Raw genomic sequence first — 18,283 nt, 5'->3', positions numbered from 1 at the left:
AAGGCTTTGCCTAGGAGCCTTCAGAACGTCACCGATTTATAGTTTTTATGTTGAGGCTGATGACATGTCCCTCAAACTAGTTCGCATAAATAATCTTTACAGTATATTTCTAAATTACGTTGTTCTGAATCCAGTACTTCTTCCTTTTGAGCAAACAACCTCATATATCTGCTGCTAAGATAAGTCATGGAAATATAGCCCCCATCTCGGCATTTCTCTTCTCCGCCATGACAATTTGTAAAGACGGTGGTGGATTTAATATTAACTAAAACATCTGAGAGCAACCTACTCGTTTATCAAACAGAGTATAATTAATTTGCCGATGGATATAAGGATGGTGGTGTAGTTCCTTGTGGCACTTCATTGGATCCAGTGCATTATCGTCAAGATAACAAGATGCCAGCTTTAATTTCACAGCGGTAGCTTATGTCATACTAACATCTCTCAAACATATTAGAACACAGTCTAAGATACACCTTTTATAATAGTTTCAGATTCCCTTTCGTGTCATCAGGCTATTCATAACATACCAAATAATACTTGGAAATATAGAATAATAAAATGTCTTATTTTGATTAAATTATTGAATTACTAAGATAGTTTTACTTTTGGCCAATATGATATCTTCTGTTGGTTATCCAGCCATGTCCGGATCACTGATAACACGAAGGCTGTTGATGCTAAAGCAGTACTCTACTGATACCTTGGATCTGTCACTAGATGTTACACCAAGGACCTAAGACCGCCTCCGTGGTTTAGTGGTTAGAGCGTCCGCCCGGAGAGCGGGAAGGTCGCAGGTTCGGTCCCCGGCCGCGTTATACCAAAAACCGTTAAAAATATGGTACTTGTTGGTCCCTGCCTGGCGCTCGGCATTAATGGGTACAACAAGGACTGGTCGGCTCGGAGTCAGTATAATGTGTCTGAGTGGGGTATTCATGCTTCACTGCGGCATGGTATCTCAGTGGGCTAGCACTATAAAACTAGTACAAGCAGCCGCACATACACATTCACACGCATGCACGTCGCGCGCGAAATATTCACAAGCACGACGTTAAATCCAATTTCACCTCACCTCACCCAAGGACCTAATGCACAAGCGTAAGGACACCCAAGGACAAATGGTCAACTTTCATGTACTGTATCATATATCTATAACGCTTATGCTGTCTGAACACAAGTTCGCGTGGAACGCTCCTCACAATATACTATGCTTGTTATTTGTTAAAATGCTTGTTACTATCAGTATGGCAGACCCTCACAATCCGCTGTAAAGTTATTGCGATATGTAGGTGACAATGTGTGCAGTCAGTTTTCAACACATCACCACGCTCCAACAACCGTTTTCGTAACAATATTTGGAGTTGTTACTGTATGTTACTGTAATGATCAATGTTACTGTGATAATTACTGTAGGATGAGGTGTCTTCGTAATCATCGCCTTCAAAAGCAATTGATGCAAGGAATTCATAAACTGTCATAGTACAAAACTGTAATAATAATTAAATCTTTTATTCCGCATGTGTGGCCTCCGGCCCATATACAGATGATGCAGCAGGTTGGCATTTGCATGTTACAAACTTTGATATATCAAACTGTAATAGTACGGTATTATGCACGGCATAACATAAGACCATGTTTGGAGCAACGGCCCAGTCTGTCGCGGTATGGTGCATGGGACAAACATAAGACCATGTTTGGAGCAACGCCCCAGTCTGTCGCGGTATGATGCACGGGACAAACATAAGACCATGTTTGGAGCAACGCCCCAGTCTGTCGCGGTATGGTGCACGGGACAAACATAAGACCATGTTTGGGGCAACGCTCTAGTCTGTCGCAGTATGATGCACGGGACAAACATAAGACCATGTTTGGAGCAACGCCCCAGTCTGTCGCGGTATGGTGCACGGGACAAACATAAGACCATGTTTGGGGCAACGCCCCAGTCTGTCGCGGTATGGTGCACGGGACAAACATAAGACCGTGTTTGGGGCAACGCCCCAGTCTGTCGCGGTATGATTCACGGACAAACATAAGACCATGTTTGGAGCAACGCCCCAGTCTGTCGCGGTATGATGCACGGGACAAACATAAGACCATGTTTGGAGCAACGCCCCAGTCTGTCGCGGTATGGTGCACGGGACAAACATAAGACCATGTTTGGGGCAACGCTCCAGTCTGTCGCAGTATGATGCACGGGACAAACATAAGACCATGTTTGGAGCAACGCCCCAGTCTGTCGCGGTATGGTGCACGGGACAAACATAAGACCATGTTTGGAGCAACGCCCCAGTCTGTCGCGGTATGGTGCACGGGACAAACATAAGACCATGTTTGGAGCAACGCCCCAGTCTGTCGCAGTATGATTCACGGGACAAACATAAGACCATGTTTGGAGCAACGGCCCAGTCTGTCGCAGTATGACTGACTGACTTACTGAGTTTAATTTTACGCCGCTTTGAGCAATATTCCAGCAATATCGCGGCGGGGGACACCAGAAATGGGCTTAACACATTGTGCCCATGTGGGGAATCGAACCCGGGTCTTCGGCGTGACGAGCCAACGCTTTAACCACTAGGCTACCCCACCGCCCCTCTGTCGCAGTATGATGCACAGGACAAACATAAGACCATGTTTGGGGCAACGCCCCAGTCTATCGCGGTATGGTGCACAGGACAAACATAAGACCATGTTTGGAGCAACGCCCCAGTCTGTCGCGGTATGGTGCACGGGACAAACATAAGACCATGTTTGGGGCAACGCCCCAGTCTGTCGCAGTATGATTCACGGGACAAACATAAGACCATGTTTGGAGCAACGCCCCAGTCTGTCGCAGTATGATGCACGGGATAAACATAAGACCATGTTTGGAGCAACGCCCCAGTCTGTCGCGGTATGGTGCAAGGGACAAACATAAGACCATGTTTGGGGCAACGCCCCAGTCTGTCGCAGTATGATGCACGGGACAAACATAAGACCATGTTTGGAGCAACGGCCCAATCTGTCGCAGTATGATGCACGGGACAAACATAAGACCATGTTTGGAGCAACGCCCCAGTCTGTCGCAGTATGGTGCACGGGACAAACATAAGACCATGTTTGGAGCAACGCCCCAGTCTGTCGCGGTATGATGCACGGAATAAACATAAGACCGTGTTTGGAGCAACGCCCCAGTCTGTCGCGGTATGGTGCACGGGACAAACATAAGACCATGTTTGGAGCAACGCCCCAGTCTGTCGCGGTATGGTTCACGGGACAAACATAAGACCATGTTTGGAGCAACGCCCCAGTCTGTCGCGGTATGGTGCACGGGACAAACATAAGACCATGTTTGGAGCAACGCCCCAGTCTGTCGCAGTATGGTGCACGGGACAAACATAAGACCATGTTTGGAGCAACGCCCCAGTCTGTCGCGGTATGATGCACGGAATAAACATAAGACCATGTTTGGAGCAACGGCCCAGTCTGTCGCAGTATGATGCACGGGATAAACATAAGACCATGTTTTGAGGAACGCCCCAGTCTATCGCGGTATGGTGCACAGGACAAACATAAGTCCATGTTTGGAGCAACGCCCCAGTCTGTCGCGGTATGGTGCACGGGACAAACATAAGACCATGTTTGGGGCAACGCCCCAGTTTGTCGCAGTATGATGCACGGGACAAACATAAGACCATGTTTGGAGCAACGCCCCAGTCTGTTGCAGTATGATTCACAGGACAAACATAAGACCATGTTTGGAGCAACGCCTCAGTCTGTCGCAGTATGATGCATGGGACAAACATAAGACCATGTTTGGGGCAACGCCCCAGTCTGTCGCAGTATGATGCACGGGACAAACATAAGACCATGTTTGGGGCAACGCCCCAATCTGTCGCAGTATGGTGAACGGGACAAACATAAGACCATGTTTGGAGCAACGCCCCAGTCTGTCGCAGTATGATGCATGGGACAAACATAAGACCATGTTTGGGGCAACGGCCCAGTCTGTCGCAGTATGATGCACGGGACAAACATAAGACCATGTTTGGGGCAACGCCCCAGTCTGTCGCAGTATGGTGAACGGGACAAACATAAGTCCATGTTTGGAGCAACGCCCCAGTCTGTCGCGGTATGGTGCATGGGACAAACATAAGACCATGTTTGGAGCAACGCCCCAATCTGTCGCGGTATGGTGCACGGGACAAACATAAGTCTATGTTTGGAGCAACGCCCCAGTCTGTCGCGGTATGGTGCACGGGACAAACATAAGACCATGTTTGGAGCAACGCCCCAATCTGTCGCGGTATGGTGCACGGGACAAACATAAGTCTATGTTTGGAGCAACGCCCCAGTCTGTCGCGGTATGGTGCACGGGACAAACATAAGACCATGTTTGGGGCAACGCCCCAATATGTCGCGGTATGATGCACGGGACAAGCATAAGTCCATGTCGCAAAGTAATTTCAAAGGTTAAACATATGTACAGGTATACTCCGGAACCCACAAGGGTCTGTTGCAAGTGAACGGTCAGCTACACTGTTGTTAGGTCAATACATCCAGATATATGCCTGCACTTTCACGGGCAGCTCAGTTGATACTCGCAAAATAATCCATGTCCTTCTATGGTATATTCTGTGACAGCATGCCCAGTCAGTGATAACAAAACATTGCGGTGTGATTTCCTTTTGTTCATCTTTGGCGTCTCATGTACACACTTCTACTGATTCACAAAAGTGTAGTAAAGTTTGCACTACTAGGCTCTTCTCTAATTGCATTTGTGTGAATCTCTTCCTAGTTTCTGTTCAAGTAGCTGTCGAAGTGGACAAAATAACTTGCTGGCTTATGCATGTGGAGTGTGTGTGACAATTGAATTATGTTGTGAAAAGGGAAGTACGTTTTAGGGTTTTGGCAACATTATACGTAACATATGTTATATTTGGGATTACACTTTCTTAGTAAAGTACAGATTGTAGTACTTTTGTTTTGGGTTGAGTCCCATCCGAGATTCGAACCCACACCCTCAGAGTCAGGTACCTAATCGCCAGCACACAAAGTCAGACGCTTAGACCGCTCAGCCACCGCGGGTTCCACAAAATGGAAGTCGGACAACTGGTAGTCTAGACTGCGGACTTTGTGTCCGAACATTATACGGCTGAAACCACCGTTATATGCATCAGATACATGGAAAAAACATGTTCACCAATAACTTCGCCTTTTCATCAACATCAGTTTCATGCTCGGGTAATTGATCGAAAGCTGGTTCTGTCGCTGATTGACAGTAAATACGTAGCCCAGTACTGGATCAAATTCATGACATAAAACGTGTAACCGTAGATGGAACACGTTGAATGGCAAAGGGCCGTTAAATGTAACATTCGAGGCTTCAAAGATGTATATCCTTGTTCCTCGGAAAGGTTTACATGTAATATTTCTTACCGTTTGTCTCAGATAATAAAATCTGAAGGAATTTTTCGACAAGGTATGCACCACACTTGCAATCGCCATGATGCACTGAAATTATTCAGGCAATAGGGTATTATGGCCAGTACCTGGGTATTACTTGATCTTCGTTAGAGCAACATTAAAAAAGACTATTTTAACCTCCTACATATATATTGAACTACTTTAGCAACACATCACCGTGATTAAACGTTTGAACTCCGTATTAAATAACGAAAAGATGTATGTCCCCGCTGACATAGAAATTGTCTATCAAGAAGGAGACACAAAATGTGAAGATGTATCCTCCTGCCATGGCTACCGATCACTCTCTCCCCACTTACATATCATAAATCGCCATCACTAAGTCAGCGGTTCAGCTGCTGAACTCGACAATTAACGTTACGTTCTCGACGCAGGCTTGAACCTGTCCCTTAAATGAATGAGTGAGGGCGATGTGACGATCGTGACGCATGGTTGTCCTGGGTGTAGTCGATCCTGATTTGCAGGTGAAAAGATGACATTTATCAAATGGTGGGTCACGCTTCTAATTGTGCATCACGTTTATCTGTCACAGTCAGATAACTTCAAGCATAGTTTGGGTTCAAAACTCGTTTTGCATCTTCCATGATCAATGATAATATGGTGAAGCATTTGTAAAGTAGTTCAGTATATGTATTTTTCCCCACCCGTGCACTGTGTAAGGATCCATGTTTGAATAGAGCATATGGACTGCCGGTCCTGTTCTGGAATGTTTTAGGGCCTGCCGGATCGGTCAGATAACCTACCAGATAAAGACAACACGAACTTTCTTTATCCATTATCAATGAAACAACTAAAATTCGAAATTTGGTCAAAGGGAGAATCTGCAGGCTAGAGTATTGCCACCTGTTATAGAACCTAAAATCTCTAAATGTTTGTGGCTTCTTATCATTGCAGTGACTATACTCCTCTGCCTTGGAAACAGATAAACGTTCATATGTTTATCAATTAGTATAAATCCAAATCAGATCCACTGTATTTTTAATTGGGGCCCAAATGACCACTGAAACGAGAAATACTATGTAACACTGTTTAATATGGAAAAAAATAACCTCAGACACCAACACGTTGTCCAGCATAATGTCCGGGTTGAGTGTACAAATATGACATAACACAATACGTACAATAAAATAACTTCTTAAATGTTTATTTAAGAGAGACAAGAAATTAAAAAAACACACGATATTTTGAAGACAATGCTATATATATATATTTACTGTCCATTTTTATTTTTTTCTGTGCACTGCCTGAGAGGTGAGTTATATGTACGCGTATGATTGTGCGTGTGCGTGTGCGTGTGCGTGTGCGTGTGCGTATGCGTGTGCGTGTGTGTTCTATTAATTTTGCTTTTTGATTGTTGGAATACCAATATGCTACATACAAATATTGTTTGCTAATTATTAGTAATATCCCGAGTCACCGATGCATCGCAGGCAAGCTTTGCACGAAACGATACAGATTTTGACGTATGTCGATCATTATTATTTTGATGTTGCACCAATGTCTCATATACAACTTTTACTAAAGACAGTTTATAATCTATTTGGTTCCATGACGAACATGAGACCGCCTAGATAACAAGTCTTGCTAGCTTTACTTTTTCGCCTAAGACAATACAGTGCGTCAAATATGATGGATAAGGCCAGACCATGCTAGCGACCAACATTAAAAGCACTTTGGCATCTTGATACCAAAAGAAGCGTCGTGGATTTTGCTGATGGCGGGTTTTCGCCTGGGATATTTATGTCTCTTGACTGGAAATATTGTACGTTTCCTGTTTACTATGAAATGGCGTGCGCAAAGTTTCCATAAACATCAGTGCGTGTGTGTGTGATGTGCAAAGTCCATATTTCGCATACTGGAAATACAACTAACATGAACACACATTAAACCAGTCATTACTCTCCCACCACGCTCAAGTTAAGGCAAAACATCAACTCGACACCTTGAAAGCCTGTTAGAGGTCTGTTTTGGGACAGAGTACAATGGGTTGGGATATTATAAACCTGAGAAAACATTTGATGTTTGTAGTTCGTCTGCAATGCGACTTTTCAAAGTTTCAAAATGTTTACTTTCTCGAGAGAAAGAGCCAGTGCAAGTTAAAGTTTTAAGTTATTGGTTAACTGTGTGTCAATGAACTCATTGACGTAGAACAGTAAAATATGAACTGTGAGACTTTACATAGTGATATTGTGGCTAGGTATTTCAACTTGTTCTTTTGATGAGTGTAAGTTATCTACATTGACTTATTTGTACTTTTTTTAAGTCTAGAGGGAATGAGCAAGTTCAGGTTACCCTTTTACTTTATAAGTTAAGTGTTTGTCAAAGTGTTCATTCGCATTCTGCAATCTGCAAGATACAGTGAATTATTAACTGTTTACGTTGTGACATTTCACTTAATATTTACTAGAGTGGAAACTGAAGAAATGCTGTTTCTTGTTTTGTCAAATAAAACAGGACATATTATACAACAGCAAGCTTATCACATTTCTCTCTAGTAATTGTCTGATACAGAACAACAAAATGACTTGAAATGGTGAGTGTGGTTGATGGGTACTTGACTGATAGGCAACTGTCCTTTCTCTAAGAATCTCTAATTATAAACGATATGACTAGATTAACTGTTAACAGGTGTTTGGTGAGTGGTGATCATGAATTTTGGTATCAATTTACCCACCAGGTAATGACTAAATATCGAGATACGTATCGTATCGGGACTTCAGTATAGAGATACGAATCGTATCGTGACCTCAGTATCGAGATACGAATCGTATCGTGACCTCAGTATAGAGATACGTATCGTATCGTGAGGCTCCAGGCTAGCTATTCTCGAAACGTTCGTAGCCCTACGAACTTCTTAAACCCATTCTTAACACATTGGCTACGATCAAAGTTAAGAATTCTTAGGGCTACGAACGTTTCGAGAATAAGGGCCCAGTATCGTGACATCCCTACTTAATATCATTATTACACATATAAAGCAAATTTCAATACTGCTTTCGCAATGTTACTGCCTTTCGAGTAGAATGCGATGTTCTAGAACGATCTATGCATGTAATATGTAAAAAGCGCAATAATAAGAGCATGATATATTCTGTGAACTGTTAATTAAAGATTGTTTCTGTGGTCATATGCGCTGATTCGCTGACCCGTCTTAACATCGCTGTTTATCATTATTTGATATCAATCCATGCAAAATGTGTACGTCTTTCTTTACAGCATGAAAAACCGAATAGCTTGTTTCGTCACATATATTTATGGGAAAATGTCAACTGAAGGAATGACAGCTGTCCGTCCTTCCGTGTGGTTTTGCCTGTCGCGAAGTAGTTTGGTCTGCTGATGCGAACATGTTTCTTTGAGTAAAAATCACTTTTTTGTTTAGCCAATTATAGATTGACATCTTAGCCCTTCATTACCTTTTGAGTTTTCTTCGTATCGGAAACCAAATGAGCAATAAAGCTGCAAGCTGAATGGGTTGTTCCTACAATTACGTGTCTCAAAATGAATTAAAGAATTGCCATCCACATCAACCCAACAAAACTGTCCTTTCAGTTTAACTTGAGGCTGACAACTGTAGTTGGAGTTTCTTCTGTGCCTTCACTCTGTTTAGGGAATGCGGATGTCACATCTAACAAAGGCGGCCGTCTTCTGTTGTTCACGGAGAACCCTTGGAACAGAACTTGGGATTATTTATTGTATACCAAAGCCTGGTTATGTACGTACGGGTTTAAGCCGTCTAAACATAGATAATATAGCTCTCACACATATACGTCCGGTATACATGTATCTTTCTACAACAGAAAAATCTCGACACCTATAAACTGAGTGAGTGAGTTACGATTCACGCCGCTTTTAGCAATATTCCAGCAATATCACGGCTGGGAACACCAGAAATGGGCTCCACACATTATACTCATGTGGGGAAACGAACCTGGTCTTCGGTGTAACGAGCGAACGCTTTAAACTACAGTGCTTCCCGCACCCGCCCCTTGCATGGATCATGTAAGATGAATGTCTGTTCTTAGTTTTATTGAGACATTATCTATATCAAATTCCACTCGACGTATACATGGGTATGTTCTTATGATTTATGCTGCATGGTTCGTGTTGAATGTTTTTGATTTATCAATGTTCCAGTTGTGCGCTAGCCGTAATCCAGATTCCTTTGATTGAGTATGTCCGATTTCAAGATTCAGCCCCCAAATTACTACTATAGCCATTTGTCTACCAACACCATAACCAAAATAGTCTTTAATGTCAACTCCCAACTACGTACTACCTACTACCCAGCATTTCATTTCATACAAAACTGTCTGGCCATTAAGTGAAGGAAATAGTGTACAAAAGTGTAATGCAGTAGCTAAAAAATGAGTTATTGTAAATACTAGTTGTATTTAGTAATTATTTCTTCCTGAACATAATTCTTAATTTTTCTTTGGTTAATATATATCATCATTCAATTTATTAACAATCTTAAGCTTTACAGAGATGATAATATCCGGGGATGATATCTGTTCTGGTCAATGGTAAACAAGGCGCTACTTGATTGAGGCCAAACGTTGTCTATATGTGTTTTCATATGGGGATGTGTCTTGCTGGCCTTGCATTCTGGAAGATGTTTTGGGGATCGTCTGCGAGATAACAAATTGAGCATTACCTTGGGCCTGTGTTATTCCAGAAGATTTGACTTAGACTTTATATAACACTTGTATTTTGTCTCTTACATGGCCGACTGAGATGGTACGAAGGGTAACTCTGATCAACACTGGAAACGTATCGTTGGATTGAAGGTCTAGACGATATGATCCAAGATAATTATAGGATCTATAGTTACATTATCTCACACCGTCTTGCATTCAACAGTAGAGTAGTACCGTGTGCTCTCATTGATTTTCCAGAAGTATTTCCCGTTTGCGATGTACTGACCATCTAACCTGAGACACAGGTCCCCTTGGAGTAATAACTAAGTATGACCCTAGTAATGCTTCAAGACAATATACATAATTGCATGATGAGGTTGATCGCAAAGGAATAGTGGGTAATGTTACGTATATTTATCTTGTTTAGTTCTCGAATATATAGACTCTGTCTGTAAGTACGTCTGCGTGTGAATGTTAAAATTATCATGTCCGTTCATCTTTTACAGAATGTGATCCGAATCGAACAACGAATACCTTAAAATACTTCACTGTTTTACCATTCTTATATACTCTTAAAAAAAATAGAAACTTGACATAGGACAAATTTGAATTTCAGGAAAATATTTGACACAAACCAACCCATGCTGAATCTCAGCATGTGGGGGAATGGTTGCCGACGACATAACGTTTGAAAAAAGAAACGTTTAACAAAAACGTAACGTTACACTCACGTCTGTAGTGAATTGCTAAAACGCACCCTACATGAAACGCACGAGCATCATGAAAGTGTGTATCACCCTGAGCTAAAGCCTATGACTGTAGGCTTGAAAAAGCCACATCAGTTGTACCCCACATCCATTGCTTTAAGCCACTATAGACGACAAGAGAATGAAAAGACTGACAGAAGCTCAACGACACAACGCCATCGGCCGTTTACAAGGACGGACATCGCAACATGAGATGGCAAGGCACTTCAGCGTGTCCAGACAGACCATCTCAAACCTAAGGACCCGATACAAAAATACTGGGGGTGTTAATGACAGACAGACATTTTCGCTCAAACACCACGGCCGCATCACCCACAACAATCCAAATTCCTGGACTGCACCGAATCTCCGACCAGACAGTACGCAATTGGCTATTTGCCAGAAGACCAGTTCAACGTCACGTCGTTCCCTACATCAACGTCAACGGTTGATCTTTGGAGCATGACAATGCTCGACCTCACGTTGCACGTGTTTCACAGGTCTTCCTCCAGCACTGTACCATGTTCAGTTGTTACCTTGGCCTTCTCGATCACCGCATTTGTCCCCCATTCAACATCTATGGGATACTCTTGATCGACGCTTGCGCCAGCGTAATCCGCCATCTCAGACACTACAAGAACTGCACACAGCACTTCAGCAAGTGTATACAAACATTCCTCAAGGCAGCATTCGGCATCTCCTTTCCTCTATGGGTCACCGCTGCCAAGCTGTTATCGATGCTCATGGTGGTCACACCAGATACTGACATTTTCCTCTGACCAAGTGGCTTTAATAGCCCTCTGTGGTTTTACCAAACACTTTCTGGATAATAATGTGTTTGAAATTTGTAAAGTGATGATTTTACTGTAACTTAGCAACGATGTCATGTTTGAATCAGTTATATGCATTCAGTAAGTAAACTCCAAAACACCATGTCAAGTTTCTTTTTTTTGAGGAGTAAATTACCTAAATTTTGAACTCACATTTTAAACCAATTGCAAATCCCCCAGTGTTCTTAATGACTAAATAGGGAATAGCTATGAAAGTGGCTGTATTGATTATATCTCCGCTTTTAGCATCAATTAACCCAAACAAATTACACCAGGATGCAATTCACAAATTGGCGCTACAATTTGCACATGTGTGGGTAATCAAACTGGAGTTTACTGCTCAAATATCCATCACATTAACCCCTAGGCTACCGAGCATGTGAAAAGACAACACATGGAATAACGATCTCAATCCAGCGATAATGTTGTTTTTAATCTTTGCCAAGGTTGTTGTCAATGGTTCATTTATCGACGTGTACGCCCTTCAGGTCCAAGTGATGACAAGCGGAGTCCAAGCGGACATCAATAGGCTTCTTCCACGTCGTATTGGGATGTCAGTAATGTCATCCTTGTTCAGAACAGAAACCCTAATGATGACATATTTCTTTGCTCCTCGTCAGCTAATCACTCATGGTCTTTTGGACCGCACATGTGTGACAGTTGAAAGATTAGTTGTGACAATACAATTGGACACTTCTGCTTTTCCAATGAGGACAAATGCGATGGAAGATGTGACTTTTCCACGATGCTGTGCAGCATTATGGATCATCCTTGATCATTTGTATCTAATTTGTAATACGATGATCAATGTATTAATATAGCTTACTATATATTGACCTCTACATCTTTATCTGTACCGAGAACGAGAGTGAGTGAGTTAAGATGTTAAGCCACATAGGCAATATTTCAGCCATATCGTGACTAAATCAAGTTATAGACTTATGATAATTAAACGTAAATTATAAACACATGTCAACGAATGACAGTAAAACAACTAGATTATCACAGATATATATTTAAAACTAGTAATTAAATCTAAAACACTTTAACTATAGAAGACGATACAAAATACAATCAGGCTGTAGATCGCCAACAACTTAAGGTAGATCACCATATTAGGGACCATCTGGACTTACAGTGCCTTTGTTACCTGCATGGAGCCCAGTTGGATTTACACCGTCCCTTAAGCCGCTGGCAATCGCCATAATTTGAAATATCAAATATACTACGTTTAAAGATCCGGTAAGTTTAAATTTATTTTAATAATAATAATAATAATTGTTCTCGGTGCCCTTGGTTTGGTACCTCCTGATCTCTTGGCGCAGATCAGGAGAGTGCCCGGGTTCTCCACCGGGAGTACAGGCCTTCTGACACTCTAGGTAATGCAGAAGGCTGCAGTGTTGGGGAGCCTTCATATTCTCCGGAAAGTTCTTGGTGGGTTCGACTAGGCAGCGTTTCCTGGGAGAAGTCCCATTCGCTGTCTGGGCTGCGTGTAGAGGGGGCAAGGGCCCTGAGCTGATGATGAGCCTTACCAGTCTGACTGTGCCAGGATTACCCAACCCCTCTCTGCTGCATACTATCTTAAATCTGTAAAACATAATAATAATAATAATCATATTAATAATACACAAGCCAGGATCACCCGAACCCTCTCTGCTGCATACTATCTTTAATCTGTAAAACATAATAATACACAAGATTTCTATAGCGCCTTATTTGCTTATTTAAAAACACTCTAAGGCGCTTCACATATAAAATACTGTATGGTGATATACAGGTGGTATACGAGTGACGCTAAAAGATAAAATATTAAAAGCATGGTAAAACACATACAAGAAAGAAGTTAAAATTGTACACAGTGATAAAACCAATGATACATTATGTGGAATAAGCAGCTTTAAAAAGATGAGTTTTAAGAGCTTTCTTAAAAATGTCTAGTGAGGATGAATTTCCAAAGATTAGCTGAAATGCTGTCAAAACATCTGTGGCCATACGTTACTGTACGTGTCTTTGGTTGACAGAGACGGGATTCAGATTCTGATCTGAGTGACCTGGCTGGATGATATGGCACAACAAGTTCCTGAAGATAGTATGGAGCCAAACCGTGGAGACATTTATGAGCATACATCAGGATCTTATACTTGCATCTCTGTCTGACTGGGAGCCAGTGTAGTTTCTCTCTGACAGGCGTAATCTCCTCACGTCGGCCAGTTTGGTAGTGAGTCTAGCCGCACAGTTCTGCACCTTCTGTAGACGACTGGTGAGAGTTTCAGGTAGTCCACAGAGAAGACCATTTCCATAATCCAGTCTAGATGTTACTAAAGCATGTACTAGAGTCTTACAACAGTCTTCTGTGATGTATCTGAGTATCTCACTCTTGGTCTTTACAAGCAGCTTGTGATATGACTGACACATACTCCCAAACAATTGATGGTGTACAAGAAGCTTAGACCTCTGCCAGAATCTCTCTGCTTTACGTCGCTGGTGCTTAAGTTCTCGGAGCTCATCACTATACCATGGAGAGTTAGGCCTCAGTGTTATGACCTTCGTCTGTGTGGGAGCATGTTTATCAATCAGAGTTTGAAATCCGCTGTTGTAGGCACTCAGAAGTTCATCCAGTGAACCATTTGTGAGCTGTAGGGATTCACTGGATTACACATCCTTGATAAACTCCTGGATGGATATAGCTTTGTATCTACGAAAAGTTCATGATTGTCTCATTAACCCAGGTTTGACACAGCAGAGATCACAGTTTATTGCAAAATGATCTCCAGCTGATGACCATACTTGTCACAGAATCCAGGAACAACTACCACAGGATCACTACGTAGAATAGGACTGTTGTGTCTGGTAATCAACACATCTAGTGTGTGGCCGTGGATATGTGTGGGTCCGGTAATATGCTGTACAAAGCCATGAGCGTCCAGTACACTGTGGAACTGCTTTGTATCAGGGTTGGAAAGGTCGTCCAAGTGAAAGGTTAAGTCGCCTGTAATGATAATTTCCCGGGGAAGGAGATTCAACAGATTCCGATATTCTGCCCACTCTACGAAGAATATGCTGTTTCTAAGACGTTTACCCTGGATGGTGGAGGGCGATATATTACACACAGAATGAAGTGGATGTCACCTATTGTCACAGAACACTCAATGTATTCAAAATGTGTAGCACTTTCATCAGCACATACCTTCATCTTCTTTACATGAAGTTCACTTTTATGTACGATAGCAACGCCTCCGCCTCGCTTGTCTTTACGAGGGACGTGAGTAATACTGTATCCGTTTGGTACCAACTCTGTGATCACATGTGCATCAATGTTGGTTCCAAGCCATGTCTCTGTAAGAGCTAGGATGTCGATGTTACGGGTTGTCATCAAATCGCTGATTGACAATGCTTTGTTTTTTACCGATCTGCAATTCACTGAACACAAGGAAAACACATTCACTTGCTCTGTGCTACTTTTATTCAGAGGTATCGTTTTTAAATTTGATTGATTTACCCCACTTGAAGTTGTCTTTTTTATTTGGTACGTGTTGATTCAACAATTGTGTTAACATAAGACACATTGCTAACTGCATGAACATCGGGTTTGGTTGGAGCTATATGGGTGAGCTTTTAAAGTTGACATATTTTTGTACATTATGGTTACGTCTTGTTGCTGTTGGTATCACAGGAATATGTCTTGTTATCTTCCTTCAAGCTCTCTGACCTCTTTTCCTTTTCAGATTTAACAGGTCCGGTATGCAGTTCAAGACATGCATTGTTTTCACCTTGGCTGTAATCAATGCTGGCTGTAGTGACATAAGCTCGTCTCTGCTGTACACAATGCGGGCTTGATTGGTACCCATTGTCTTATTGTCCTGGTGTGAGCAAACTGGCCACAGTGCTTGCCTATTGATTGATTTCTCACAGGAGAAACTTGAAATATTCAGCAATATAGTCAACCAAAACACCTCGTAAATCCACATTTCTAGATCTCTAAATCTCTTCTAGGTATCCTTATACATGTCCATGCCGTTTTCCAGGAATGAAGAGTAGTTACAAAACACATAAATTCAGTAAAACATGAGAGCTCATGTACATGTGACTGTCGCTGCTGAGCGCCAGTAGAATTTTGAAATTTTGGGACTCCGAGAACGAGAGAGAATTAGCACACAGATGACAGAGTTAACACATGAAATGCAATCAGACACAGTGAAACAAACTGAAGTAATTGTTGATTGTAAGGTTATGATAACGTGCCGAGGAATTTGAAAGATTGTATTGAAATATACATGTGCAGTTGATTATCTGTTTTGGTGAATGAAATGTGACAATTCACAAGGATATCCGAAGAACTTAGCATGTGGTTTCACAGCAAGGTCATTTTCCCACATGAAAAATTCAATACAATTCAGCAACTGCAAAGGTAAAAACAAAATTCTTCCCTTCAATGTTGAGAGGACTGACGAACAACACCTGCACCGGTAACCTCGGGCACACTGAGGAAGTTTCCACTCGGGTATTGATGTGACAATAAGTGGAAGCAGGTGTAATATCCTATAAATATATCCGAGGCTAATCTCCACCGGAGGCTAATCAAGTTATTTTTGAAACGTAAGATACATGTCATTTCTATTTTGGCTCAAGATGCTTATTATCGTCAGCTACTGAAGGGATGGTGTAATTCCAGCAAAAGTACTGTAAGTCGTATAGTGATTCACCTTCAGAAACTAGCGATCAATAGCCCGTTTTTATATTGCGATGTCTTGTAAAGTGTAATATTTTTAAAGTTACATGCTAGTCTTAAATGTACGTCTGTGATTTTCTAGTTGCTTTGGTGTCCTAAGTCGGTTATATAATCTAACCTTATGTATTATGTTCTTGTTTTATTCACGATATAACTCCAACACCACCGATGTCACCATAAATCTTAAATCACTTGCTCTCTCCGTCAAGCTGAAAGCCATAACTGCTGTCTTTTTCTCTATTCTCAGGAGCGGTAATCATTTTCGAGGTGACCTCGTCATTGCCTGACTACATCGTAAAAGTGATATGACAATCAGTAACTTGGACGTTCAGCAGTATGACGTTAACACCTGAGTCTGTGACCATGGAGCTGGAAATGGATATTGAGAAACTCGGTTATGTGAATGGAAACGTCTCTGAAGACATGATCAGGGTCAACTTGACTAGTACCAGCAGAAGACCCACACAGACATTCAGGAGGATGCCAACCATGGATCCCATGTTGGCCGTACTCTACCAATTCCAGTTCTACGGATATCCTGTAATCTTAACCATAGGGACACTTGGGAATGTGCTTGCTTACCTGATATTTACACGAACTCGTTTGAAGAAGGTATCGTCAGTTCAATATTTAGCAGCACTTGCCATAACAGACACTGGGTTTTTGTGGACATCATTTCTCACTCCCTTATACGGATATTATAAGGTGCCCATCATCATCCAAGATGGATTATGCCAGTTCATGACATTTCTCAACTATGTGTTTACGTTTTTGTCTATCTGGTATCTAGTAGCCCTTGTAGTGGAACGGTTTATAGGAGTTTACTGGCCTATGCAAAAAAAGCACCATGTGTACACCCTTCAGAGCAAAACTTGTGATGTCTTTCATGGCTGTTGTTGCTGTGGCGTGTTACTCTTATGTTGTGTACTTTTTTGGACCCGATAAAATTTATGGCATTTTGCAATGCATGCCTTGGAAGGAACTTCGGATTCATTTTGAAAATCTGAGTAAAATTGACACTTTCGTGATTGCAATAATTCCCTATGGAGTCATCGTCATCTTAACAGCTCTTATTGTAATCAGAGGTTGTGAGTATCGCATTTCTGCTTCAGTGGAATTATTTTCACATCAGAATCAAAATGGAAGAACAGGATCACAACCCTCGGCACATGTAACGAAGATAGTATTCCCCGTCGTTATCCTGACAGTAATGAGTAATCTTCCTGTTATGATACTCAGAACAGCAATGACCATCCATGGGGTAAAGAATCCTCAGATTGCTAAGTGGAATCAAGTGTTTTATGTTGTGTATATTATCAACTTTGCAGTCAAGTTCATTGTGTATATAACATTTTCTGGGAGCTTTCGCCGCCGAACATTGGAAGTGCTTAAGAGAGGATATGATAAAATCAAACGAGCTTGTCGGAAAGGCGTTGCACACTCTGAAACTGATGCACACCGGATAAACATGGAACCAATGCCTTCAGACAAAAATCAATCTTGTCGATTGAAGAAAACCGATATTTGAATGTATATATATATATGAAAAAATACTTTAGGTTTTACGTAACACCTTCAGCACTGTATCACTCAAAATATATTACTTGGACACAGACATTTAATATCTATTGTACTCAAAAAAAACACCAAAACATATTCCTTTTTACATTTTCTGCCAAATAAATATATGAACTGCCACTTTCTTTACTACTGCATTGAATATTCCATCACAAGGGATAACTATTTCAAAGTAAACACTATGAAGGATCTTTTTAATAATGTTACTTCTCATTTAATTATTGCATTTTTAAAAGAATTAGATCTGTTAAGTGATTTGTAAATAGATATATATTTTATTATTGGAAGTTTGAATTAGTA

General features: G+C 41.6%; 1 protein-coding gene across 1 annotated transcript; it reads left to right on the top strand.

Moving 5' to 3' along the window:
• Positions 1 to 16,657: 16,657 nt before the first annotated feature.
• On the top strand, positions 16,658 to 18,040 carry LOC124269822 (P2Y purinoceptor 1-like). The gene is given in 2 exon segments (XM_046704859.1): positions 16,658 to 17,239; positions 17,241 to 18,040. Coding segments are annotated over 2 exon segments (1,191 nt in total). The 5' UTR covers positions 16,658 to 16,741; the 3' UTR covers positions 17,934 to 18,040.
• The last annotated feature ends 243 nt before the right edge of the window (positions 18,041 to 18,283 follow it).

This window comes from Haliotis rubra, unplaced genomic scaffold, assembly GCF_003918875.1.
Source record: "Haliotis rubra isolate DU_JTF1 unplaced genomic scaffold, ASM391887v1 Scf1018, whole genome shotgun sequence".
Classification (NCBI taxonomy): domain Eukaryota; kingdom Metazoa; phylum Mollusca; class Gastropoda; order Lepetellida; family Haliotidae; genus Haliotis; species Haliotis rubra.
The sequence above is the reverse complement of the archived record's forward strand: the minus strand, read 5'-3'. Positions and strand labels throughout refer to the sequence as shown.